The sequence below is a fragment of the Notamacropus eugenii genome, chromosome 5 (genome assembly GCF_028372415.1).
Source record: "Notamacropus eugenii isolate mMacEug1 chromosome 5, mMacEug1.pri_v2, whole genome shotgun sequence".
Taxonomy (NCBI): Eukaryota; Metazoa; Chordata; class Mammalia; order Diprotodontia; family Macropodidae; genus Notamacropus; species Notamacropus eugenii.
In genome coordinates this window covers 425,864,108-425,891,977 of record NC_092876.1, presented here as the reverse complement: position 1 = coordinate 425,891,977, position 27,870 = coordinate 425,864,108, and the positions used below count along the sequence as shown (strand labels likewise).

The 27,870-nt window shown below is 38.1% G+C and overlaps 1 protein-coding gene across 2 annotated transcripts; it reads left to right on the top strand.

The window, feature by feature from the left end:
* On the top strand, positions 1-27,278 carry IFNGR2 (interferon gamma receptor 2). 2 transcript variants are annotated; one of them, XM_072615040.1, is made up of 7 exons: positions 1-455; positions 6,601-6,733; positions 9,725-9,918; positions 16,070-16,209; positions 19,219-19,378; positions 19,805-19,959; positions 25,181-27,278. In XM_072615040.1, exons 1-7 carry the CDS (start codon positions 365-367, stop codon positions 25,358-25,360), a joined length of 1,053 nt encoding a protein of 350 aa, XP_072471141.1. In that variant the 5' UTR covers positions 1-364; the 3' UTR covers positions 25,361-27,278. The 2 variants fall into 2 exon arrangements, with proteins under 2 accessions (XP_072471141.1, XP_072471142.1); XM_072615041.1 differs by having other exon boundaries at positions 19,937-19,959; positions 25,181-25,498.
* Positions 27,279-27,870: the final 592 nt, after the last annotated feature.

The following is a 27,870-nucleotide window of genomic DNA, read 5'->3' as shown; positions in this document are numbered from 1 at the left end:
GGGGCAAGGCAGCGCAGCTACTCGCCAGCCAAGATCTTGACCCGGCTGGCGGCTGGCCCGAGCGAGGCGCGGCTGTGGGAATCTGTTCCGAGGGGATCCCCGAGGGGCGGAGCGCGTCCGGGAAGCTTCAGGCCCGCGAGGGACGCGGGGAACGGTGGCTGACGGCTCCCTTCCCGATTCCCCCGGCCCGTGGCTTTGCCCCTTTCTCTGAGTGGATTTTGCGGCCCCGGGTCCCAGGCCCGCTGCAGAAGGGGATGGCCGAGGCCGCAGCGGCGAGGACAGCTCCCGGAAGAGACGAAGGGAAGCCTGCGGACCTCTGAGGAGGAGCCCGGGCCCCAGCCTAGCCCAGCCGCCTTCAGGGGCCATGCAGCCTCGGGGCTGCGGGGCAGGCCGGGCCGCCGCGCTCCTGCTGCTCCGCATCTGCGGCTGCTTGAGTTTATCACTTGTCGTTTCAGGTAAGGGAGCGCAGGCGACTGGCCAGCCTGCTGCTACGGGAAGAATCAGGCCGGCTTAGGGAGCAGATGGAGTGGGGGGCTGGGGGAAGTGGGGGGGAAGGAAATGGGGGGAGCTTCTGTCGCTTAATAAATGTTTAGGAACCGATTGGCCCTTCGCTCCTGAGAATCACCTCCCTTTTCCCATCACCTTTTTCCTTCCGATCTTTTTCTCTGGTTGAGATTTGGGAAGGACTGGAGAGTACTCGAGTGCCCCTAATTGGATGTTTCCGGACCATCTGCAGGAGAGGTGCTTTCCAAAGGTTCAGTTATTCCCACCCCCGGGGTTATGTCTTTTGTGGGTGGAAAGAGCCGTACTGTGGAGTTAGGAGGAAGACCTGATTTTTTAATTCCATCTTAGCTTCGTGATTTAGAATCATGGAGACAAATAAAGAATTATAATTTTAGAGCAGAAGGGACCTTAGAAGTCTTCTAGTCAAAGTCCCTCACATTATAGATGAGGAAACTGAGACTCAGAAAAGTTAAATGACTTGCCCACGGTCCCACAACTAGAAAGTGTCTGAGGCACGATTCAAACCCAGGTCTTGACTTCAAGTCCAACTTTCTAGCCACTATTCTGCTCCCTGTGCCATCTGTCAAATGTGGATGATAATATCTAACAGCAAGACAGGAAAAAACAAAGCAAAATAAACCTTCCTTTAAAAAAAAAAAGTCTGACTTTTCCAGAGTGTGTTTTTTGTTCCCTGTAAAATGGAGACTAAGGTAGTTCATGCTTAAACCAGTAATGATTCTGCTAGGAATCAGTTATTTGCAGAATGCTCCTTTTATTTATTTTTTTAATTAAATTATTTTATTTGTTTTCAGTGTTCGACAATCACTTCCATGTATCTTAGATTTTTTTCCCTCCCTCCTCCTCGTTTCCCCCTCCCTCCCTACTCCCTTCCTAAGAGGATTTAGAATCTTATATAAGTTCTATAGGTACATTTCTATTAAATACATGTTGCATAGAAGAATTAAAATAATGGGAGAAACCATTAAAAAAAACAAACCATAATACAAAAGAAAATGGTCTGCTCCTACCTGCGATCCAATTCCATAGTTCTTTCTCTGGATATGGAAGGTATTTTGCCTCAGGAGTCCACTGGAAATTTTTTAAGTCCTTATGCAATGAAGTACTAAATCTACCAGAAAAGTTCCTTGAACACTGTGGTTGTTGCTGTGTACAAAGTTCTCCTGGTTTTCCTTTCACTCAGCATTAGTTCATATAAGTCTTTCCAGGTCTCTCTGAAGAATGCTCCCTTTTAATATCACATTACATCAGAAAATGCTGATCTTCTCAATTATGCCCTCCAGCAACATATACCAGTCCCAATATTTAATAGATATTAACCTCTCTGAACCTATTTCTTCAACTGTAAAATGAGGATAATATTTGCAATCCCTACTTTCCACTGTGATTGAGAGTACTTTGAAAACTTTAAAGTTCTATAAAATTGAAATTATTAATGATGTAATATATAAAGGGTGTCTCAGAAGTCTTAGTGAAGTTTTTAAGCTATTAAAGCTTAAACTTTAAGCCATTAAAACTCAAAATTGCACTAAGACTCTAAGGACACTGTATAAGTAAACATTCTGTCATAAATGTGGTGATGATATGTGGAATTTCTTAGTATGGTAAATATTAATCAGAGCTTCCCTTTCTTTGCCTTTTTTTTCCCTGGCATTATCTACCCCTTCCAATCCTTCATTCAATCAATCAAACATTTATTAAGTGCCTACTAAAGTGCCAGACACTGTACTAAGTAAGCATTGGAGATAAATAAAGAAGAAAAAGCCCCTGCTCTCAAGGAGCATAATCTAATGGGAGAGATGTAAATAAATATATACATATTTAATAAATATTTATATTATAAACATAATATATAATAAATAATAAATATTTAATATATACATACATATGTATAATGTAAATACATATATACAAAGCGAGCTATATACAATATAAGTAGAAAATAATTAAAAGGGGAAAACACTCAAATTAAGAGATATTATGGAAGGCTTCTTATGGAAAGTAGGATTTTAGTTAGGACATAAAGGGAACTAGGGAGATCAGTAGTCCGAACAAAGGAGAGAGCTTTCCAGGCATGGAAGGCAGCCAGAGAAAATGCTTGGAGTCGACATGTGGAACAGGTAGGAGACCAGTGTCACTGGATCAGAAAGGGTGTGTCAGGGAGCAAGGTGTAAGAAGACTGGAAAGGTAGGAGGGAGCCAGGTTATGAAGGGCCTGTATTTTAGGAAAATCACTTCAGTGCCTGAATGGACGTGGATTGGAGTGGGGACACTTGAGGCAGGCAAACCCATCAGCAGGGATTCATCCTCTACTTTGAAGACCTTCCTGTAGTTGTCTTGTCATTGTGGCATCACAGCTCTCCTTTGGTTGATTACTCCTTGCTCTCACCATCTAACAGGCCCACCTCTCTTTCTACTGCTATATGTCTCTGATGATATGTTTTATACCACTTCACACACCCAGTCCTTGTTTGGTAATGTGTTGTGTGTAGCTTCCTCATGAACACCACATGCCTCTCCATTGCCTCTTAGAAAGATGCACAGGAGTCATACAAGATGAGAGGAATTCAGAATGTGGTGTCCATCTTTAGAGTACTCATATAGATGACATCAGAGCAGCTAGGTGGTGGAGTGGATAGAGTGTCAGGCCTGAAGTCAGGAAGACTCCTCTTCCTGAGTTCAAATCCAGCCTCAGATACTTACTAGTTGTGTGATCCTGGGCAAGTCACTCAACCCTGTTTGCCTCAATTCCTCATCTGTAAAATGAGCTGGAGAAGGAAATGGCAAACCACTCTAGTATTTTTTCTGAGAAAACCCCAAATGAGGTCATGAAGAGTCAGACACAACTGAACTGACTGTACAACAGTAGATGACAGATCAGTGATTAAAGTATTCAAAGTCCCTTATTCTGATAACATTCCTAACTAGAAAAATATAATCCATGGAGTTAGAATTGAGATTTGATCTTTTGAGGGGTTAATTTAATGGATGAGCCTTTAGAATTTATTTAAGTGAAATGTAGAGAAGAAAACTTATTTTCTAATTTGTCCCTACCTTTTCAGAAAGCCTAAGATAAAAACAAGAAAAGACATAAATATGACAGAGAAAAGACTCAGAGTGTAGCATTTGATAAGAAATTTATCAATTGGAAGGCAGAACAAAGTAGAGTGATAAGAAGCAGGGCCTGATCTCACTTCCAAAAAACTCCTCTAAACAGATCTAGGAAATGTGCCAGATTAAATCCTAATGGGGAAACCCAGAAAGTCACAGTGATTCATTGCCCAGCCTTGTTCTGAATAGAGTGATTGAGGTAGGTCTGCAGTCCCTGGGGACAGATGAGGTTGAGACTTTGCTATCCTGGTGTGTTTTCAAGGCAAAGGGAGAAGTTGAGAAGAGGGCTCACACCCAGCAGGGCACCACTAGACCCATATTGAAGTACTAAGACTGTGACAGGTAACAATAGGCAGCTTTGTTGCCCAGTACTCAGTTCTGGGTCATGGATCCAGAGCTGACTAAGAAGGGAATGTGCACATAGAATGTGTTCTCAGGTAGGAAGGCCCTGGGCAGCCTACTAAGAAAGGCAGAAGTTTAGAAGCTGCCAGAAGCAACAACCGTGTGGTGCGGAACCCATGCAAAGAGTAGGGTCTCATTTCTAGCATATAGCCCAGCTGACAGAGTAGTTGAAGACCAAGAGAGCAATTCTGCCACTTCAAACAAACAAAGCTTTCTAACATGTTGATAGGAGCAGAGTACAATAGTCGTCTCTACTTGTTCAGACCCAGAGATCAGACCAGGGTAGGGAGCAATCAAACTTTGCCATGGATCAGACTATTTTGGGAGCACTAAAAGCTTGTGGGTTCTCAGCCTCTTACTGATATCCTGATCCCGTACCCAAAAAAGCAGCACAAGCACAGCCTCGACGTTCCAGAAGTATCAAAGAGCCCAGTCTCTAGTCCAATATCAGAAAGTAGCGTAGAAGGAAAACTATATAATCTCTATAAGAACTATAGTTATATAGTATATACTAATATACTATATGCAGTATATATATAGTATCTTTATAGTTATAGAACTATAAAGATACATAGTGACAAGAAAGTTGAAGACAAACCCAAAAGAAGAGAGTGACTTCAAAATATCTAAAAGCAAAGTCTCAGAGAAAATGATAGCTTAGGCACCAAATCAACAAGAATTCCTGGAAGAGAACAAGCAAGCCTTATTAAATTAATTTTTAAATGTTTTATAAGTTTAAAAATGAAATGAGAATATTTAGGGGGAAAATTTGGAAAAGAAATGAGAGCAATGAAAGAAAGAATTGGAAAGGGAATTAACAGCTTGTCACACACGATACAAAGCCTTGCCTAAGCAACAAATTCCATGAAAATTAGAATGGACTAAATAGAATTCAGCAACTACATGAGGCAACAAGAAATATGAAAACAAAGTCAAAAGTCTGAAAAAATAGAATAAAACTTAAGGTATCTCACAACAAAAGCAACTGACCTGGAAGAAAGATCAAGGAGAAAAAAATTTAAGAATTAGTGGGTCATGGCCAAAAAAATGAGCCTAGACATCTCATTTTAAGAAAACTTGAAAACTGCCTAGATCTCTTAGTATCAGAGGGCAAAGTGGAAATAGAATCCACTAGTCATCTCCTGAAAGAAACTGTCACAGGGAAATTCCCTGGAATGTCATAGCCAAAATCCAGAGTTGCCAGATATATTATGTAGTCAGAAAGAAAAAACTCAAGTACTGAAGAACCACAATCAGGATCACAAAGGATTTAACAGCCACTACTTTAAAGGATCAGAGAACTTGGAATAAAATATTCCATAAGGCAAAGGATATTGGGAACTTACTCAGCCAAAGTGAGTGTAATGTTACAAAAGAAGAAATAGATCTTCTATGAAAAGGACTTACAAGCATTCCTGAAGAAAAGACCAGAGTTGTGTAGAAACTTTGCAGTTCAAACACAGGACTGAAGAAAAATATAAAAAGGTAAATATGAATAAACAATGATAGAGGGTAAGCTATTTACATTCAAATAGGGGGAGGTAATATATATGTCTCCTCTAAACCCTAACATCAGAGTTCATAGAGTGAGTCCAGTTAGACAAGGCCTGTGTGTACTGTTATGAAAGGGTAGGGCTGGCAGGGTGAAGTTACTCAGCAGAGGAGCATGATTGAGAAGTCAGTTGAGCCTGGTGGGAAATGAAGAGCTGGCTGGTCTAGGTGCTCTCCTTATATAGGAGAGTTTTAGGAAGGGATTCAAATCAGAAGAAAGGGCCCTAGGGGCAGTGAAGGAAAGGGGATTTTCCCATGCATTCAGCTAATAACTGATACAATTCAAAACCAGTTTCTAGAATCATATAATCTTGTAGCTAGAAAGAACCTCAGAGTTTGAGTCCAACCCAACATGCAACCCTTCTTCATTATGAAGCTTCTCTCTCCTAGACTCAGGCTAGGCTCTTTTTAGATACCATTAATTAATAGGAACTAACTAGGTATCTTTAAGGCCTGTTTAATTTCTGAACAGTTCTTACTCTCCACCTTAGAATGTAAATTCCTTGAGGATAGGGACTATGGATTTTTGGTTTTGCTTTTATCTGTAAATAAATTTTGTAATATAATGTTTGACATGTAATAAATAGTAACTTCTCGTTGACTCAACTTGATTTATTGATAAGAAGTTTTTCTTTATGTGGAACCTAAATCTATCAGTTGGTTGGGCATTTAGCTTTCTATAGGAAAAAAATATGTTTTCAAAGCTGCACATCTCACCATAACCTGTATCTCACATGGAATCTCAAGTGAGAGGACCCAGATGGTTTCCTACAGCCCATTTTTCAACTTGAAAAACCACTCAAAGCATATATCACCTTTTGGACTGTTTCTTAGAAACCTTATCTTGATTTTCCAGTGCCTGGTACTTCAGTAATGTTTATTAATCAATTGATAGATTGCCAAAGACCATTCATTAAGAAAGAAATGGAACAGGTAATGATGTTTGGTGCCATGCATGAAGTGATTGCCTATTAAGTTTTAGTAATTTGCTTATCTTTCTTTTTCTCTTTTAAAGAATCACTTACCCACTTACCAGCTCCACACAACCAGAGAATTCACCTCTATAATTTAGAGCAAGTTCTGAGCTGGGATCCTGTCCCCATAAGCAATCTTACAAGTCCAGTGCTATACAGTGTGGAGTATAAATTGTAAGTATACTATCTACTATCTATGGGACAACTAAATGGTACAGTAGATAGAGCGCCAGGTCCATCTTCCTGAGTTCAAAACTGGCCTTGGATACTTACTAGCTGGGCAAGTCACTTAATTCTGTTTGCCTCAGTTTTCTCATCTATAAAATGAGTTGGAGAAGGAAATGGCAAACCATTCCCGTATCTTTGCCAAGAAAAACCCCAAATGGGGTCACAAAGAGTCAAACACAACCAAAATGACTGAACAAAAATACTATCTACAATACTTTATTGGTTTCAATAGTGTTTTGGAGGCCAGTTCTAAAACCATAACACTATTAATATGAGATCATGCTGCCTCTTCTAAGAATGATCCATACCAAGCAGATGATTTATCCTACTCCTCATCTCTACCTCCTTCAAGTCTCAAGTAAAGTCCCACCTTCTGTAAATAGCCTCTTCTGATCCCCCTTAGTGCTAATGCCTTTCCTCTGAGTTCATCTCCAGTTCATGTTTATGTGTGTGTAAGTGCGTATATATACAGCTTGTGCTTCCGCTAAATCCCCTTAAAGCCTCAAAGGGGGTTAGTTGAGGTTTCCCCACTCACTGACGAGTGCCCACCTACTTTATAGGGCAGCAGACAAAGAAGGCATCTTGCCAACATTAAACTCACAGGTTAACTTTAGCAACATTGTCATTCTCCACAAGCGCAGTAAATATCAATTATGCCACCCCTTATCTCACAGCACAGTCTCAGTAGGACTGTCTATCACTATGATTCTGGGAGCTACTATCTAGAATCCTTGGGGCTATTCTGGGAGCTATTATCTAACACCTGGAAACTAGACATTGCCATGGCCATGGATCCTGAGAAACTAAGTTAAAAAGGATAACAAAATCCTCCTTACATACACTGCCTTATTTTTCTCAACTGTAAAATGGGGATAATAATAGCACCTACTTCCCAGGATGGTTGTGAGGATGAAATGAGGTAATATTTGTAAAGCACTTAGTACAGTGCCTTGCATGCAGTAGGCACTTAATAAATGTTGGTTTCCTTCCTTTCTCCCTTCCTTCTTTCCCTGACACAACCTCTAGTTCCCTTCCTATTATGCTAGACTATCCCTGCTTCTTATGGTTGTTTCATTTAATTGTTTATTTAATCAGTATAAATTTTGCCACTTCCCTTCCTCTCAGAAACTGTTCTGGTGCTCATTCCATCCAGGTGTTAAGATTGATGTGTTTCCCTTTAAGCCTCTCTATTGGGCAGGATAGAATTTTTAAAAATTGTTTATCAGCTTCCAACATCCTTGTTTCGAGCTTTTTTTCTGGGGAAGCAGAGATGGTTATTTTGAACTCCCTACAATGCAGGAGTGTCTAAAGCGGAGATTTTTCTCGTGTTCAGCAAAAGGGTATTCCACAGGTATGATCTGATGCATTCTTATGTTGGAGGCCTCCTGACTGGTATGCCTACTCATTGTTTTTGTTTGTGGTTTGGGAGCCCTCTAATCAATGACTGTTGGTGACCACAGTTCTAACACTTGTGATTATCAGTGTGGGGGTGGTGAGAGTGTTTATCACCTTCCACACAGTGAAAGGTGTGTAAATTTTGTAGATGTGTCTGACCATCAGTTTTGAAGTGGTTTTATTTAGTCTGAATTTATCATCAGAAACTTTACATATTTAGGAAACAGGACTTGTGGCCAATTCAGAAATGTACTTTTTGACCAGACATTTCCCTAAAGTGCCAGTTTTATGGTTACCTTTTTTTTACCCCTGACATTCCCATCCCCCCAAATATCACAAAGCTCTCTGGCTTTACTTTCTCCACTAGAAGCAATACCACCTGACCAAAATTGCCTGTTTTTGACACCATATCTAAGGCTCCTCTCTTGACTCTCATCTCACTGGGGCTCACTTTTCTGTGCATGTCTATGGGCATACTTCTAGGTATAAATTTACCTGCCTTTGCTATAAATGTAAGCTATACACTTGTCTCTGGTAGACAGTGAAGGGGAGCCAAACTAGTAGTCCAAAGACTTCATCTTTGAGAAGATAGTTTGTCTTTGGCATGGTCTATATTTGCATTTTATTGTGTTCATTTGCATACAAGGTGGATAGGAAGGTAGGAGAAGGAAAGGGAATGAAATAAACATTGATATAGTGCCTACTATATTCCAGGAAGCATACTAAATGCTTTTTACCAGTTTTATCACATTTGATCCTCACAATACCCTGGGAGGTAGGTACTTTTATTATCCCCATTTTATAGTTGAGGAAACTAAGGTAGACAGTGGTTACATGACCTACCAACAGTCACAAAAGCTAGTAAGCATCCAAGGTGGAATTTGAACTCAGATATCCCTGACTCCAGGCCCAGCACACTGTCCACTGTGCCACTAGGAAGGTGATAGGAAGGTGTTTCCAAAGCACCTATAAAAGGCCACTGTGCCATGAAATATAAATAAAAATACACACATATCTCCCCAGTATTGGAACTTAAATAGTTCAACATTTTTTTTCCTAGTAAAATACCAATTCTTTAGATAATATGTAAAGCATGGAGTTAAATGATTTGAAATCATCCCTGAGAAGCATGGGAAGACATATGAATTGATTCAAAGTGAAGTAAGCAAATTGGAAACAGTAAATATGACTATAACAAGGTATATTGAAAGAAAAGCAGTGACAAAGGGGACCAGAGAAATGCTGAGAAAATGTATCTTCCTCATTTTTTTCCAGAGGTATGGGACAGAGTACGTAATGTTGCGTATGATGTGTTGGCCAGTTTTGCTAAAACTTTTTTTCTCTTTTTAAAACATTTGGTAGGCATTCAACTCACTGGGCAGGGAAGTGGGGAAGGATATATTCAGAAATGAAGGTGACAAAAAAATAAAATATTAATAAAAATAAGATTTTTAAAAAGAAATCATTTATGAGAAAATTGTATTTTAGACAGTAATGTAGAAGAGAAGCATTGATTTGAAAATGATTTTTTTTCCCCCATAGCCTCACTAACGATTGGAGACAAGTGGATTGCGTTGACTGTACCAGAATTACAGAACCAATATGTAACTTCACAGTTGCCAAAGCTCGTCCATGTTTTGCACCTCATTACAATGTTTCTTTACGTATTAAAGCTGAACTGGGAGACCTAGTTTCTGATTGGGCATTGGTTCCTTGGTTTCAAATTTTCCGAAATGGTAAGAACCTTTTAATATCTTTTTTTTTCCTCTTTATTATGGTAACTAGAAGTGAAACATTTTTCAGGTTTCCAAATTTTCTATTTCTCTATTCTTTTTATTTTCTGTTTATCTCTGTTTTTTGTGAAAGAGTAAATATCTAACTCACAACCTCTGCCAAGTAAAACTGCTGTTACCAGGGGTAGAGCCAAGATGGCAGAGTAAAGACTCTCCTAAGCTCTCCTCCAAACCCCTCCAAATACCTTTTAAAAAATGACTCTAAACAAATTCTAGAGCAACAGAACCCACAAAAAGACAAAATGAAAGAAATTTCCAGCCCAAGGCAACTTCAAAGGTTGGCAGGAAAGGTCTGTTGCACCAGGGTGAGAGAGGAATGCCATCCAGGGTAGTCCATGACAGTGCAAATTGGGCCCCAGCAAATATGGAGCAGGCCTTGGGGTGACTGAATTAGTGGCAACAGCAGTGGTTTCCAGTCCTCGCAGCCTATAGACACCAAAGAAAGACAGCTTAGAAGGTCAGCAGGAAAGGTCTATCAACCCTGGTGAGAGTGGGATGGAATTCAGTACAGGCCACACCAGCATAGCCCCAGCCCCTGGAAATCAGGATCAGGGCTTTGGAATGACTAAATCAGCAATGGCAGTAGCAGCTGCAGTGGTAATAGCTGCTTCTGGAGCTCTTGACCCACAGACAATAAGGGGGTAGAACAACTGGTCAGAAGGAGATTACCAGAGGTCTTTTTGCTAGTACTGAGGCAGGACTCTGCTCCTTTGCCTATACTCTGATCCGGGTTGCAGTACTGGGTGGCAGTCCCGAGGTGAGGAGGAGCACCAACACAGCAGAGTTTGTAGCCACAGTGGAGGCGGGAACCCTTCTCACAAGTTCCAGGGCAGAAAAGAGTGCTTGTGGTGGCTCAGAGACAAGAGAACAAGCCAGGAGTAAACATCTATCCTTAGATCATACCACCTTGGAGGAACTGAAAACTTACATGTCCCTAGAAGTATCTCTGAAAACTGCTGCACAAAACCCCTGAAGCTTGGGACAGTGCACCCTCCATCCTGGTAGGTGAGCCCTACTTCAACAAAGAGTTAAAAGTTAAGTAATGGGAAAATGAGCAAACAACAGAAAAAAAAATTCTAACTATAGAAAGTTAATACAGTGACAAATAAGATCAAAACATACAACCAGAAGACAACAAGCTTCTACATCCAAAGCCCCCAAGAAAAATATGAAGTGGTTGCAGGCCATGGAAGAGCTCAAAAAGGATTTTGAAAATCAAGTAAGAGAGGTAGAGAGAAAATTGGAAAGAGAAATGAGAGTGATGCAAGAAAATCATGAAAAATGAGTCAACAGCTTAGTAAAGGAGACACACACACACACACACACACACAAAATACTGAAGAAAATAACACCTTAAAAAACAAACTAGGCCAAATGGTAAAAGAGGTCCAAAAAGCCAGTAGGGAGAAGAATGCTTTAAAAAGCAGATTTGGCCAAATGGAAAAGGAGGTCCAAAAGCTCACTAAAGAAAATAAATTCCTTAAAAATTAGAATGGAGCGAATGGGAGCGAATGACTTTATGAGAAATCAAAAAACAACAGAACAAAAACAAAACAAAACATAGAAGACAGTGTGAATATTTCAATGGAAAAACAGCTGACCTAGAAAATAGATCCAGGAGAGATAATATAAAAATTATTGGACTACTTGAAAGCCATGATCAAAAAAAGAGCCTAGATATCATCTTTTAAGAAATTATCAAGGAAAACTGCCCTGATATTCTTGAACCAGAAGGTAAAATAGAAATTGAAAGACTCTATCAATCACCTCCTGAAAGAGATCAGGAAAACTCCCAAGAATAATATAGCCAAATTCCAGAGTTCCCCAGTCAAGGAAAAAATATTGCAAATGGCCAGAAAGAAACTGCAAGTATTGTGGAGCCACAGTCAGGATGACACAAGATTTCGCAGCTTTTACATTAAAGGATCAAAGGGCTTGGAATATGATATTTCTGAGGGCAAAGGAGCAAGGATTACAACCAAGAATCACCTACCCAGCAAAACTGAGTATAATCATTCAGGGGAAAAAATGGATATTCAATGAGATAAAGGACTTTCAAGCATTCTTGATGAAAAGCCCAGAGCTGAATAGAAAATTTGACTTTCAAATACAAGACTAAAGAGAAGCAGAAAAAGGGGAACAGAAAAAGGAAATCCTAAGGGACATAAGTTTAACTGCTTATCTTCCTACATGGAAAGATGATATTTGTAACTCATAAGATCCTTCTTATCATCAGGGAGGTTAGACTGAATATGTAGACAGAGGGCACAAGTGAAGTTGAATACAAAGGGATGATATCTAAAAAATAAAATCAAAGGTTGAGAGGAACATACTGGGAGAAAGAGGGAGAGGTAGAATAGGGTAAATTATCTCAAATAAAAGAGGCAAAGGAAAGTGAATGAACCTTACTCTCATCAAAATTGCCTCAAAGATGGAATAACATACTCAATTGGGTATAGAAATCTATCTTACTCTACAGGAAAGTAGGAGAGGAAGGAGATAAGAAAAGAGGAGGTGATAGAAGGATTGGTAGATTGAGAGAAGGTGTAATCAGAAGCCAAACACTTTTGAGGAGAGACAGGATGAAAGGAGAGAGAGAATAGAATAAACAGGTGGGGAATAGGATAGAGAGAAATGCAGAGAGCAAAAATTGAAAATTCTTTTCCTTTTGGGATCTTTCAGGAGGTGATTGGTGGAATCTTTCAATTTCTATTTTACCTTCTGGTTCAAGAATATCAGGGCAGTTTTCCTTGACAATTTCTTAAAAGGTGATATCTGGGCTCTTTTTTTGATCAAGGCTTTCAAGTAGTCCAATAATTTTTATATTATCTCTCCTGGATAAAGGATAGAAAAAAATTGAAGCAATTTCTCTAATAAAGGCCTCATTTCTCAAACATAGAGAACTGAGTCAGATTTATAAAAATAAGAGTCATTCCCCAGTTGATAAATGATCAAAAGATATGAACAGTTTTCAGATGAAGCAATCAGAACTATCTATAGCCATAGGAAAAAATCCTCTAAATTACTATTGATCAGAGAAATGCAAATTAAAACAATTCTGAGGTACTACCTCATACCTATCAGATTGGCTAATAGGACAGAAAAAGTAAATGACAAATGTTGGAGGGGATGTGGGAAAAATGATACATTGATGTACCATTGGTGGAGTTGTGAAATGATTCAACCATTCTTTAGAGCATTTTGGAACTATGCCCAAAGGGCTATAAAACCATGCATACCTTTTGACCCAGCAATACCACTGCCAACTACTATCCCAAAAGAGATTAAAGAAAAAAAAAAGGAAAAGGACATATGTGCAACCTTCTGAGGGCAAAGAATTAGAAATTGAGGGGATGCCCCTCAATTGGGGAATGGCTGAACAAGTTGTGGTATGTGATTATGATGGACTACTATTATACTATAAGAAATGATGAGCAGGATGCTCTCAGAAAATCTGGAAAGACTTGCATGAACAGATGCAAAGTGAAATGTGCTGTGTACAAAGTAACTAAGATGATCAACTGTGAATGACTTAACTATTCTCAGCAATACAAGGATCCAAGACAACTGTGAAAAACTTATAATGAAAAATACTGTCCATCCCCAGAGAAAGAACTGAATACAAATTGAAGCATACTTTTTTTAACTTTCTTTTTCTTGAGTGTTTTTGTCTGTTTTCTTTCTCAACATAACTATTATGAATATGTTTTTCATGACTACACATATATAACCTATGTCAAATTGCTTGCTTCCTCAGTGAGGGGGATGGGAGAGAACCTGGAACTCAAAGTTTTAAAAATAAATGTTAAAAATTGTTTGCACATGTAATTGGGGAAAAACAAAATAATAAAGTGTTTTTAATTCTTCATGGTCATTTTCGAAATCTAGGCAGCTGAGAATAAATAAACCCTCTCAGTTTTCTGCTATGTTAGAAACATAGCAGAAATATCATTCTGATAACAAATTAATTCTGGTGTACAACCAATTCATCTAAAAATAGAGAGATTCCTTGACAGGAGGAACTAAGGTGAATCTCAGTAGATTTAAAACCAGTTAAAACTCTTACTCTCTAACCTCTACAACAGAGATTAATAGAATCCCAAAACCACTCTGTGTCCAGTCCACCTAGGTCTAAGCCATTTATACTGCTCAGTATTATTCACCTAAGCCTTTATTTTGACTAGAGTCTACACTCACAATCCCAGCCCCACTACAAGAAACTGGAATGCGTCATTCACTTTATGACCACTCTATACATTGGCAATCATTCTGCTAGCAACACCCAGGCATCTTTTGTGCAAATATAACAAAATAGTTTTCTTGTCAGTGACAGCAGTAAACCAGACTAATGGGAATTTGGCCAGTGGAGGATAAATTCAGACTTGTATCTTAGCTGAATCCTGGTGTTTCTGTTGTTATTGCAGTTGGGCTCAGAGACAAATGATGTCATAGTTACAGGTCCAGACTCCAAGAAAAATAATAGCTGTGTACAAAAAACATTATTTTTTTGGCAAGCCAGATAACCTCCTCAGCCTTGGTCAACCTTTACCTCACATTTCTGTAGCCTTTTATAGTTTACAGTGGACTTTCTCCCCAGCCTCTCTATGAGGTAAGCAGACCCAAGTGCACAGTATCTGACACATAGTAGGTTCTTCATTCAATATATTCTTCATTCATTTTGTAATAAATTACAAAATTCATTTTTAATAGGGAAATTGAGGTCTAACAATGTTAAGCATGCCTGGCTAGGCAGCTGTGGTATAATGGAAAGAATGTTAGATTTCCAGTTAGAATACCTGGATTTGCCACTGTGATAGTCTAGAAAGAACAGTGAAGCTCCCTGAGGACCCATAAGACCCCTTAAAGCTAGCTACCTTTTCTCTGGATGGGGGGGATTGTTTGCTGTTTCTACCCTTTTTTGGAAGTTTCTATAGCCCAAGCCTTCCTGATTGTTTTGTGGAACCTTCCCTAAGCCATTTCTTTATATTTTGTGTACGAAGATATTGTTATTGATCCATTATGAGATATGATGAATTCTTTAGAGTTGTTTTAAAATTTTATTGTTAAACAAGTTTTTATTGATGTCTTTAGTATTTTTACATCATCACTTTTCACTAGTAACTCACTCTCCTCTCACATGTCCCTTCTCCAAGAGATGCAAGAGATCATATAACAAATAGTATTTTTTTTTTAAATGATGGGTGTATGAAGTGTTCAGGAGGACTACCATCTTTGGCATGAAGGCTTGCTGAGCCCCTTTTCAGGGCTGCTCATCTAACTTTGGTGTCCACCTGATTCATTCAACTCTCACCTGTGGCTCCAAGAAGCTGTAGTATGCACATTAGCCATGACTCAACAAACTCTTGGCTGACAGGTTAAAAACCATCAGGCCTCAAACTTTTCAGTGAGTTAGAAGAAATCTATTCCAAGCACATGATGACTTTCCCTGGTGGAATGGATGGATGATGGATTGTTCCAATAGTCATGAAGGTGGCTAAAGCAGGTGCTATAAAGCCCTTAGAGTTTGTTCAGGCATTGAAGATACCAATGCATCATGGGCCATTGTCAGTCATCTTTACTTTTGTCTTGCCACTGGACTTTAATGATTCTGGAAGAGAGAGTGAGGCTAAGGACTTTGTGCAAGTCTGTCTCACTTAAATCCAATTCATGCTCAAGTCAGGACATCACCCGTGATGTCCATATATAAAACTAATGTGGTCTACTAGAATCATTTGAGTTCTGTAGGTTATAAGAAAGATAATGGAGAATGGAAGAGCCAGGAGTGCTATGGTCCATGGGGTTACAAAGAGTCAGACATGACTGAATGATTAAACTACACCAACAACAAGATTATAAGTAAAGGCTGAACATGATTGGTTGCTATGAGGCTAAAATTAAAAAAAAAAAGTTAAGTCCTTGTAATTATAATGTGGTATACAAATGCTGGTTATTGTCTTCTCTTTGGTTTAAATTTGGATTTTTCTTTGTTACATTAAGCCCAGTGTAGGGACAGATAGGTTTAAAGGGTTTTTTAAATCATATTTTTTCCTTGTTAATTTTAAAATCTGACTTATTCTTTCAATTTCAATTTCAGCAACAATTGGACCTCCATTAAATGTTCTTGTGACCTCACTTGATGGCTCTCTTATCATCAATTTCAAGCCTCCCTTCCAAGTACAATCTGCTAAATTTCGTTATTACGTCTATTACTGGGAGAAAGAAGGAAAACAAACGGCAAGAGTATTTTTCTTATTTGCTTGGTTTTTTATCTTTCTTATTTAATTAAGAAGCAAAATAAATATTCTTATTCTCAACAGGTGACATTTTGTTGAGGTCGGTCATATAGCTTCTGAGGAAGACAAAAAAAGGCAAAAAAAAAATGACCTTCACTTCATTATCAGTATCAATTTACATTGCCTTACACTATTTTGTTGTTACCTGTTTGAGATTAGAGGTGGTCTTAATGGATGTTTTATTCTAACATTTAAAAAATCCTTATAATTCAAACATCAAATGAAACTTCTGTCAGAATTAGTGGAAAGCCTGGTGGATTCTACTATAAGGAACACAGCTTTATGGTTTTTCAAGCCCATACAATAATTGAGACCCAGTTATATAACTGGTTATAGAACTGAATAACTGGTGTCAGCAAACCAATTCATCACTAGTCTGCATTGGCATGAAAATCGCATTGTTTATCAACTTTTGGTTATGATGAATGTGTGAAAGATTAATTATCAAGAATCCCAGTTCTCCCACATATACTCCAGCAAATATATACTAAAGAGCACCAAACCAAGAAATCCAAAGAGAAACAACAGGGGCTGAGTGATGAGAGAATACTGGCATTTAAAAAGGGAGTTTTAATCAGCAAAAATTTGCCTTTTCTCCTTTCTACCTCCCCTCCTCTTGGCTTTGAGAATGAGAGAAAAACAAAATCCCTGTTACAAACATGTACAAAGAAAACAAATCTGTGCATTGGCCATATCCAAAAAAATTTCTCATTCTGCCCTCTATAGGGAGGTGGATTTCATTAGTAATCTAAAATTGTGGTTGGTGATTACACTGATCAGAGTTCCTGATCCTTTCAAAGTCTTTTGGTTCACCCTATTGTTGTCACTGTATAGATTGTAATCCATATTCTGTTCACTTCACTCCATATCAATTCATACATCTTCCCAGGTTTCTCTAAAGCCAATTTCTTCATCATTTCTTCATAAGATTCTATATTCTATGTAGCACAATAGCATTCTATCACATTTGTATACCATAACTTGTTCAGCTATTTCTCACTTTATGGTTCCATCTTCTCAGATTCCCATTCTTTAACACTTCAAAAAATTATAAATATTTTTAACCTCCTTAGAGTTTGTTTTGCTTAGGACTGATCCTTCTCTTAATGTACCATCCCACTGATTCCTGCTTCTCCCTTCTCTGGTTTCTCTCCTACTTCCCTGTTGAGTGAGATGTACCCAATTGTATGTATATTCTTCCTTTCTTTGACAAGTTCGGATGAAAGTAAGATTGAAGTGTAGGCCACTTTCCTCCATCTCTTCTTTTTTGTTTGTATAGATATCTACTTGTATACCCTAATAATGTAAGATAATTTCCCTAACCTTCCTTTGCCTTCTCCACCTAATATATTCCTCTTCCTCTCTCTTTTCATTCTTCTCTTAAAGACTTAAGACATAATCGAACCTCTCCCAGGCCTTCTGTCTAATTAGACTCTGTGACCCCTGATGATGACAAGGTTCAGTGGGGACACATGTATTATTTCCCCATATTCACAGTTTGTCCTTGTTTTGTCCCTTGTGATTATTGTTTTGTATTACCTTTTAATGTTTCTCTTACTTCTTCTGTTGAACTTCAAAATTTTTTCCACAACTCTGGTCTTTTCATCAGGAAGGCTTGGAAGTACACTATTTCATTTAAGATCCACTTTTCCCTCTGCAGGATTATACTGAATTTTGCTGAATAAGTTATTCAGGGCTGTAAGCCTATATTCTTTGCTTTCTGGAATACTATGTTCCAAGCTATGTGCTCCATTTCATTTCATTGACCATTTTATTAATTGAGCTCTCCATTTCCTAACCAGTACCATTATATGTTAGTAATTACTATTTTGTAGTATAGTTTGAGATCTCTTGCTAGGTTCCTTTCCTTTCTACTTTTTTCCCATTTTTTTCCTTTGAGATTTTCCAAATAAACTATCTTATCATTGACAAATAGAGAAAAATTTGTCTCCTCTTTTCTTATGCTTATTCCATCAACTTCTTTTTTACTGTATTGTTGCTATAATAAGTATTTCAGTCACTACCCAGTTGCAGAGACAAGGTACAACTGTGCTTTACCCCTTATCTTATTGGGAAAGCTTTTAGTGTTTTTTCATTAAAAATTATGCTGTACAGTTTAAAATTATGCAAATAAAGTGATGAAACTCTCTATACCCTTACTTAGGCATATACAACCAAGGTGGGGGGGAGGAGTCCCTGTGCATACTATTTTACATATGTTTTAGGCCCACAGAGGTGGAATATTACATATATTTTCAGGTATTTTTCAAAATATATTGATTGGTTATATTTTATTTTTTCCCCTTCCTTTTTTTACTCTTAAAAAAGTTATTAAATAGGATGGTCCTCTGGGAGGGAAGAAATGTAGTGATGTAAAAACAAAAGATATAAATAAAATTTTATTCTAAAATCATGATATCTCTTGATTTTCTATATATTTGTTTTCAGAGAGGTGGGTAAATACCTCTAAATTCATTCATAATACTTTATCAGTTGAAATATCCAAATTTTGTTTGAAGTAATTTTCCAAAAAAAAAAAAATTATAATTTTTTTTTACTTTGAACTTAACAGACATAAACAAAAATAAACGTTTCACTATATAAAGGACAGAGGATTCTTGTGAAAATAAACTTCTGTTACTTTGTGGTGGTGTTTTTTTGTTTTTTGTTTTTGCGAGACAATCAGGGTTAAGTGACTTGCCCAGCAAGTGTTTGACATAACAAAACTTCCCTGCTTGTCTGTGACTGCTTACATACTTCCTTCTCCTTTCTTCTCTATGTTTTTTTTTATTAAAAACTAACCTTTCTGCTCTTTCTTTTGACTCTTTCTTTCATGAATTTTGAAGCTGAGAAAATATTCCAAAGAATGAAAAATGGCACACATCTTCCCTCTGATATAAGCAAGAGCATGAGACATCCTAGTAATTTGTTTGTGGTGTTTTCCTTATAGATCAAGGGCCCTATCATGAGGCAACTCATTCAGCTGAATGATTTAAAAGTGCCAAGTGAATACTGTTTGCAAGTACAAGCAGAATTGATTCCTGATGAACTAGACATCCATCGCCAGGGGCTACGAAGTAACATATCTTGTCATGAAACCTCAGCTGAGCGTAAGTACATTGAGTGAATGGATTTCCTTTATATCTTTCTTCAGCACCATACTACTTAAGACAGATCGAAAATACTTTATAGGCACAAAATATAGGAATTCCAAGAGTTGAGGATGGTAGAGATAAGGGCTATTTCCTTCCATTTTGAGGGAAAGGAAACAGTAAGTGTAGAGCATTATACTGCAGAAATGAAAAACATGCTAGGGTTTGAACTGTATCTCCACACCACGAGCTTACAAATCATGGATAAAGTAAGAAGCTGATTTCTTATTCTTTGATAACAGTATTAGAAGACAGTCTGTTTTATTTGAAAGTGAATACTGGACAAATTTCAAACTAATTTGAATACAGGAATTCACAGACATTTAACTCATGCTCTCAGTGATAATATTTTTTATCCTCTATGTTTATTCTCTATTTTTGCAGCTTCAACTAAGCTTCAACAAGTTATAACAATAATTTTGGGAATTTTTGTATTGATTTTTCTGGTCCTGAGTTGTTATTTTCTGCCACAGAAGTTCCAAGGCCTAATAAAGTATTATTTTCATTCTCCTCCAGGAATCCCATCCCAAATAAAAGAGGTATGTACACAAATTCACAACAGGGCAAGGAGAGGAAGCTAGTTAACTATCTACAGCTTTTCTGTAGTGGCATAAGAAAGTCAGAAAAGGAAGGAATTTAAGTCAAGGGTTAGGGGGGAAAAAGGAGAAGATGGAGAGAGGAAATTAGATAGTGACTTTTTTTTTTTTTTTAGAATTGAACAAGAATTTATTAAATTATATTGATTCCACATCCTGTTGTTTAGAAAGAGATTACCTTTTATTTTTTTTATTTTTTATTATTATTTTTTAATGTTTAACAATCACTGCCATACAATTGAGATTTTATCCCCCCCACACCTACCCCCCACTACCCCCCTCGCTCCCCACGACTGCATACAGTTCTGTATAGGTTCTACATATACTTTCCTATTGAGTATATTTTCACTATAGTCATGCTATGTAGTCAGACTAAAATAAATGAAAGAAATCATATAACAAATCAGAACATGATACACAAACACATACACATACACAAACATGATCTGCTACATTTTGTGAATGACTTCCATATTTCTTGATAGTGATTTTTAATGTAGTACCACTCAGTTCTAAACCTGAAATGATCTAGACCTAGACCTAAAGCTTCTCTTTATTTTATGATTAATGCCCCCAAAGTATTCCCAATTTAGTGCCTAATTACAGTACAGAGGAAGTTGGCTTGTTTTTCTGGTGAGTGTGAAAAAATGTCTCATAAGAGAAGCCTTGGAGGAAGAAGGAAAGGCACTTGGCATGAGAAGGCCTTTGAGATTTGTAAAATTTTAATACTGCTGTTCTTCATTTAAATAAAACTAAAGAAAACTGTAAATGTAAGAAACTATAAAAGAATGAAAGAAAACTCAAAGAATCTGAAATTTTAGTCAGTAAATTTGTTAGGTTGGCCAAACCCTATTTAAGTATCATTATGCATCACATAGAATATTCAGGACCTTTGAAAGAAATAAGTTACCTAGAATACATCCCAAGGATAACAACCCTTTTTCTTTCCATCTTCCTTAGCCTCTTTCCTCTGATCTAAATTCTTTCCTTCTCTGTCTTATACCTGTACTTCAAACCGAGGAAAGTTATCTTGTGGGCAGAAAAGCAGGCAAATAACTTCCTCCTCCAAGGCCTAAGGTCACTGGGCTTTATTATTTTGCATCTGAAAGGAATTTAAACTTCACTTGTATGAAAAAAGAAGTAAGATTTTACTGAATTGTGAGGCCTATCTTTGTTACTTTATAGGCACACTTGGTATGTGTATATCAAATTAAATTATTCGGTCAGGTTTTATTAAAGATCTGCAAGAAATGTTAATAATTATTCATGTATTTCTATTTAATGATGGTGATGATGATATCTGCCATTTATTTAGTGCTTACTATGTGTCAGGGCTCTGCGCTATACAAATATCTTGAGGGAGGTGCTCTTATTCCAGTTTTACAACTGAGGAAACTGTGGCAAAGATGAATTAAATGACTCACCCGGGGTGTCATAGCTGGTAAACACAGGAGGCCAGTCTTCCAGACTCCATATTCAGGGTTGCATCCACTGAGTCACCTAGCCACCTTTATTGTTGAATGTAATTGTATACCTTGAGATTTCCTTAGCATGTTTAAATTTCACAAATGTTTATTAATTGCTTAAGTGATCTATTTCCCATGAGACCCATCCTTGGTAGTTATTTTCTCAGGGTAACAACAAAGCTCAGAGTCTTAAATTTTCTGCTACTAAATTTTAAGCTCTTAGATAGTAGGAACTATGTTTTGTTCTTTTTTGTGTCTCCTGCATTTCCCTGCAGCAATCAGCCAATTAGTTAACTAGCAATGATTAAGTTCCCAATAAGAGCCAGGCACTATGTTAAGTGGTGGGGATCCAAAGAAAGGCAAAAATAGTCCCTGCTTTCAAGGAGCCCACAGTCTGATAGGGGAGACAACATGCAAGCAACTATGTACAGACAAGACATGTATAGTTGGGACAGCACTCAAGAAGGAACATGGAAGATGGACAGTGGAGACGTCTTAGAGTTGGGTTTTGGCAAGGCATGAATGGTGAATAGGACAAGCAGGGCAAGATCTTCAACATTAGAAGACAGAATGTAGTTGAACTGGTTGACTGCAGAATGAAGACCAGGCAAGTAGGAAATTTCAGTAGGAGCAGGGTTAATGGTCTAGTTAATGGAAGGATGGAATGACTGGAGGTCATAGTGAATATGAGTAAGTTTAGGAGTGAGGAAGAGGATGAGATGAAAGGAAGTTGTGGTCCTAGAGAAATTTCAGAGTTTTGGGTCATGGCAATAGTTGATCAGGATCAAGGGTATGACCATCCCTGCATGTGGCTCAAGTAAATTGAAGGAACAGGTCACGGCAGTTGAGGAGGTGGTGAATTTGGGTTTTTGAAGATACACTAGTAGGGATTGGGATACGGAGAAAGCGGGTGCCGAATTTCTGGAGAAAGGAAGGAGAATGACCCAGGGACCAAGAGATAATTGTGACAAGCATCTGGAGAGGGTGATATGGGCAAAGTTAACCCCAAAAGAGAAGAGGGTTAGGGAAGGTCAATGAAGAGCAAATAAGTAAGCAAGCAGTTTCCTCCTCTTCATGGTCCATTTTATCCGGGCATGCACTCAGTGTAGAAGAGTATATCTAAGGATGCAGGGTCTCATGGGGCGTGGGGAGAGGTCAGGTTTCCTGGAGTGCAAAACAATGGCAAGAGTATGAGAGGAAGATGTCTAATATGTAAGGAACTTTGTTAATTACAGAAGACGGTTCCAAAGAAAGGGAGGAAAAATGAAGACAAGGAAGTCATTGGCATCCTTAGTGATGGATGTGTGTTTACACACATATGTCAAGAGATCTGTTGATAGAACTATGTGTTTATAGATTATACATGCAGTCTAAGGTGATTATCTATTCTTCTTAAAGGATTATAAATGTAGAGCTGAATGGGACTTTATAGGCCATTGAGTCTGACCTCTGTATCTTATAGAAAACTGAGGCTTAGAGAGAATAAGTGAAGTGCCCAATGTTACTCAGCTAGTATCTGAGGCAGCAGACATGTCCTAGCCCACCACTCTCTACTGCACCATCTAGCTGCCTTTGAATTGTAGGTTTAGAAACTGTTGTAAAAGCTTTTATAAGAAAGCAATTATCCAATTACTGTCAAAGCTGTCATATTATAGGTTGAAGGACCAGTTAAATTCTTGGTGGACTTCAAATATAGCAACACCGAAAGTTGTGATCACCAACTAATAAATAATTTACTAAGATCTCTGCAGTGAAGGACTACACATCCCCAAAAGAAATACCATCTAATGAAAATCATATTTATAGGACAAAATGAGCACTGCATAGAAATGTTCAGATGAGTTCAGTGATCTAGTTAGATGAGCTTTTCTTCCAGTATGTGTAATTTCCTTATGTCTAGTTTTCATTCAATAAACTGTTTGGCAAGATGATCCCATTGGAATAACACCACTCCTTTTACTAGATGAGTCGGGGTTACTTTAAGGGACTGGAGGAAATTGGAAAATGTTACAAATCAGGGCTTGATTTATTATTTCGTTGATTGTCTAGGCTTAGGAAGTAATGGGGGAAATGTTAACAATGCAGATTAAATTTAAATGTGTGTCCTGGATTTTCAGTTTCTCGGTGTCTTTGTCTCAAGTTAGGTCCCCACCAGCCATCTGAGCAGCAGAGGCCTCTAGTCTCAGGTCAGCTAGCAAGCAAGAGGGCATCTCCTCAGCAGGCTAGTGGGGTGCTGCCAGACCACAGACTGGCATCGAGGATGCTTACCTACCAGTTTTATCTGGGCAGTCAGTGCAAACAACTAAGGTTTCAGATTACATAGTCAAGGATTAAAAGACAGAATGAGGTATTAGCACCTCCAAAAATGGCTCACAAACTTTTCCTTTCATGCAATAAATAATTGTCCCCATCTCTAATGCAGGGATATTTCACTTTTCTAGTTCTCAGGAATTCTAGGACAGTTGATTGGAAAGTTCATCTTGGTTCTACCTAGAATGTAGAAATTTGTTGTAAGAATTGAGTACTACTAAAAAGTACTTCTGGGTTGATAAGCATAATCACTCCTTTGGAAGAAGAAAGAAATCTTCCACCACTGTGGTTTAAGGCATAAATTATGCCATTAAATGAAAAATAAAGTATCGTAAAAGAGAGGGTCTGTAATCTTCTGAATAAATTTTTCCATCACCAAGGAAAAGCATTGAAGTATGCTCTTTGGGGTATTTGCACTGAACAATTTGCAACTTTTCTATTGGTAGTCTGTGTGTGAATGCTCAGGCATGTGGGGGTCAGAGAGAAGATTCACTAGCATTCTAATTCTGGGGAGAAAAGGCCTTAATTTACAGTGTACCTCTCTATAGATGTGTATTCATGAATAAATCCTCTAGAAAGTAATATCAGTTTGTTTATATTCACAGTGGAGGGTTGGCATTTGTAATAGTAACAAAAGCATCAATGACAATCAGATCCATGTATACATTTTGAATAGGGTTATATAATGACATTACATAACTGCATTATTAGATGCATTTTATAGCCATGTTCTGTTAGCTCCAGTACACCAGCTGACTAAGAGAACTTAAAAGCAGCCCATGGAGAAAGGGGTGGCTCATGTTAAAAAGCCAAAATATTCTTACCAATCCTACTGCTTATCAGATGTTTTACAAGTCTGTGTAGATGAAATAAATCATTTTTTAATACTTAAAAGAACTTGTAAGTAGAAAAAAAACCCTTTAGAAATAATATTCATATATTCATTTTTCAGAGATAGGTTGGAAATTCCCTGTGCTGATTCATTGTACTTCAAGTTACTCATTCCCCTTTTTGTACATTCCCCTATTGGGCAAGTGCTTCCTAATAACTCACTAGACCATATGGTATAGCGCAATGCCAACACTAGACATGGAATTAAATCCTAGCTCTGAAATTTACTGTCTCCTGACCAACCTGTGCTTCCTTGTCTATAAAACAACAGGTTGGACTAGAAGACTTTTTTGGTGCCTTCTGTGATTCATTGGGCTTATTAGTAAAATACACTTGTGGAGTAGCATTTTATAACTTACACTGATCAGTACTGTTTAAGATAAGAGTGTTAGTCCATTTGTTTGGGGGATGGGGGGGTGATGCATAAAATTAAAGCATGAAGGGCTTGCTTTGGGTCTGGTGTGTACTAACTTGACTTTATTTCTGATTCTTTCTAGTATTTAATGGATCCTAATGAGCCTATTTTAGAGGCACTGGACAAGAACAGCTCAATGGAAAAGGATTATTGGGATTCTATATCTATTGTTACCTGCACAGAAGATAAACAAATTATCTTCAGCTGTAATTTAAATGACAATACTTGTACAAATAACCAGCCAAGTACGAAAATTACCTAGAGCCAATAACCTGTGAGGATTGCTGTCTAAACTTTATAGGAGGCCAATTTTTCCACCTTTCTATCTACTATGGATGCCATATGTAAGTACTTGGGATGAGTTTTATACCATTGAACATACATTACTGGCATTATTCCAGTGAACACTCGATTATAAACTATCATCCTGGCCTAAAAAAAACCAAAATGGACACCACAAATGTTTCCCAAAAAACACTAAGAGGATCTCTTAACCTACGGTACCTAAATTGAGAGAAAGAACTGCAGACCAGGATTTCCAGCTGTACCATTATTTCACTGAGTGGCCATATCTTCTTCGCCTCTCCCTGCCTCAGTTTCTTAGTCTGTAACACGGAGTTGAACTATAGGAGCTTTCAGGTTTTTCCCACCTCTAAAACTTCCCTGGCTGGCGCCCCTGTGAAACTGAGTTTGATACTGGTCTTGATCATGTTCCAGTTCTAAGAAAATGTTATGATCTAATCTTGTAAATACTTGTTAATTACAAATTTTCTAAGCTAATACATTATATGGTTAGACCTTTTTTAAAAAATTAAATCCTGTGACAAGATTTTTTTTTATACTTTTAAGTATTTCCATGTTTTCTGAAGTTTCAACTTTTTCTTCTGCTTTATTCCTCAGTTTATCTATAAACAATATGAAGTTTTCTGTCTGGTGTCTACCAACTGACTTGTATGTGAATCAGTTTCTTGAAACTGGGGAGTTTTCAGGTGATGAATTTGCACTTTATATGAGTATCACAACATTGGTCTAAGATGTGTATCTAGGTGAGCACTATGAAAAATATGAAATGCATTATGACAATATGGATGAAGTTCATTCAGCATTCAAATATTTACTTTTTACCAGGAAAGGACCAAGAGTTTTTATTCTAGTCTTGTGCCTATTTTAAATCCTTCCTAATAACTATCAAACATATGGAAAATATCTAGTTGCTAATGTGCCCTATTCAAGGCTCTATTGATTAAAACGGGTTATGGAATTGATGTTAGTAAACATTAACCAAGAAGAAGGTGCCAGGCTCTTGGTAGGTGACACCAGGTACAGACCCATATGGTACTTTTCTGAGAGCGACATTCAAACTCAAGACGAAGATATGAAGCAGCTTGGAAAAGAATGACTTTAACAATCAACCAATCAATCTGTCAGGTACTTTTGGAAAGGATGTCTGAAACTTCTCTCCCTCCCGCTTCTCCACCCTAACATCTTTAAGCAAGCTAACACCATAGACATCCACAAGAGAATTGGGGGAAGAAATATAGACCTTTATTATGTACCTACCATTTAAGTGTAAACTGCTATTATGAGCCTCAAGTATGTTTTTACAATGCCAGCTGGTGGGGAGGCAGAGCCGAGATGATGGAGAAAAGGCAGCCACCCCCTTAAGCTCTCCCCCCAAAACCTCTCTGAACAACTTTGAATAATACCATAAAACAATTCCTGGATCAGATGGCTCTGGAGGAGAGGTGAGGCTGGTGATCTGCACGGCCCTCCCTCACTCAAAACAAAGTCAAGTGCATATGATGAAAACTACATTTTTATAACCTCTGACAAAACAGTGAAAAAAACAGTCAAAGTCAAGTGCAAGTCATGTCATTGTTTTTCTGATGGCATGGTCTTCTTCGGCAACGAAGGACGAACACATGCAAAACAATTCCTGGAGCAGCAAAACCACAGAAGGACGGGGTGAAATAATTTTCCAGCCAAAGACAGTTTATAAGGCTGGCAAGAAAGGCCTGTCACACCTACATGAGAGGGGAGCACATATTTTCAGATTTTTTAGAACATTGTACTGTTTTTCTTAAAAAAAAAAACAAACTGTCATATGACAGGGCCCTCTGAGAGTTGGGGGCAGAGGGGAGAATTCTGGTGATTTAAAATAAAAAAAATCAGTACTCCAATCATTCGTGGTCTTTATTTGCCAGCAGAATGTAAACTTGTCTGATGTTATTTCTTGATATGCTAAAACCTTAAACTCCTGTCTCAGAACAAAGGCAGCTCTTTTCTTTAACATCTCGAACTCCCAAACTCTTTAGTTCTTGGTCTCAAGGATAGCTTCCCATGGGGTCCTCTGGTGGTTTCCTAAGCTCCATTGTCCTTCCCCCTACTCTACTCCTAAGGAAAATAAAATGTAATTTGTGACTGCACAGTGGAGTGCCTTGTTATGTTGAGTTAGCATCTTTCAGAAGCTTCCTAGTACACAGTAAATGACCATTGCTGTTGCTGTTTCCAACTCCATCCCTCCCTAGGATGCCCTGCCAAGTCTGGTAGTCTGAGCCCACTCTAGCATTAAAGTCACCCAGTATTATAAGCTTGTCCTCTTTTGGCACATTGACGATAAGGGTATCTAGGTTTTCATAAAGTTTTTCTTTGACTTCATCAGGGTTTGTCACGGTAGGAGCATGGGCACTGATGATGGTGGCAATCACATCATCATGAGCCTGTCATGCACTCCTTTTGGCAGGCATGCCAGCTTGCTGATTAGATTAGTTT

Coding starts and splice junctions, on each gene's coding strand:
- IFNGR2 (XM_072615040.1), top strand. CDS start 365: ATGCAGCCTCGGGGCTGCGGGGCAGGCCGGGCCGCCGCGCTCCTGCTG. Junction 6,734..9,724: donor TACAGTGTGGAGTATAAATT/GTAAGTATACTA, acceptor TTTCCCCCATAG/CCTCACTAACGATTGGAGAC. Junction 19,379..19,804: donor TCATGAAACCTCAGCTGAGC/GTAAGTACATTG, acceptor CTATTTTTGCAG/CTTCAACTAAGCTTCAACAA.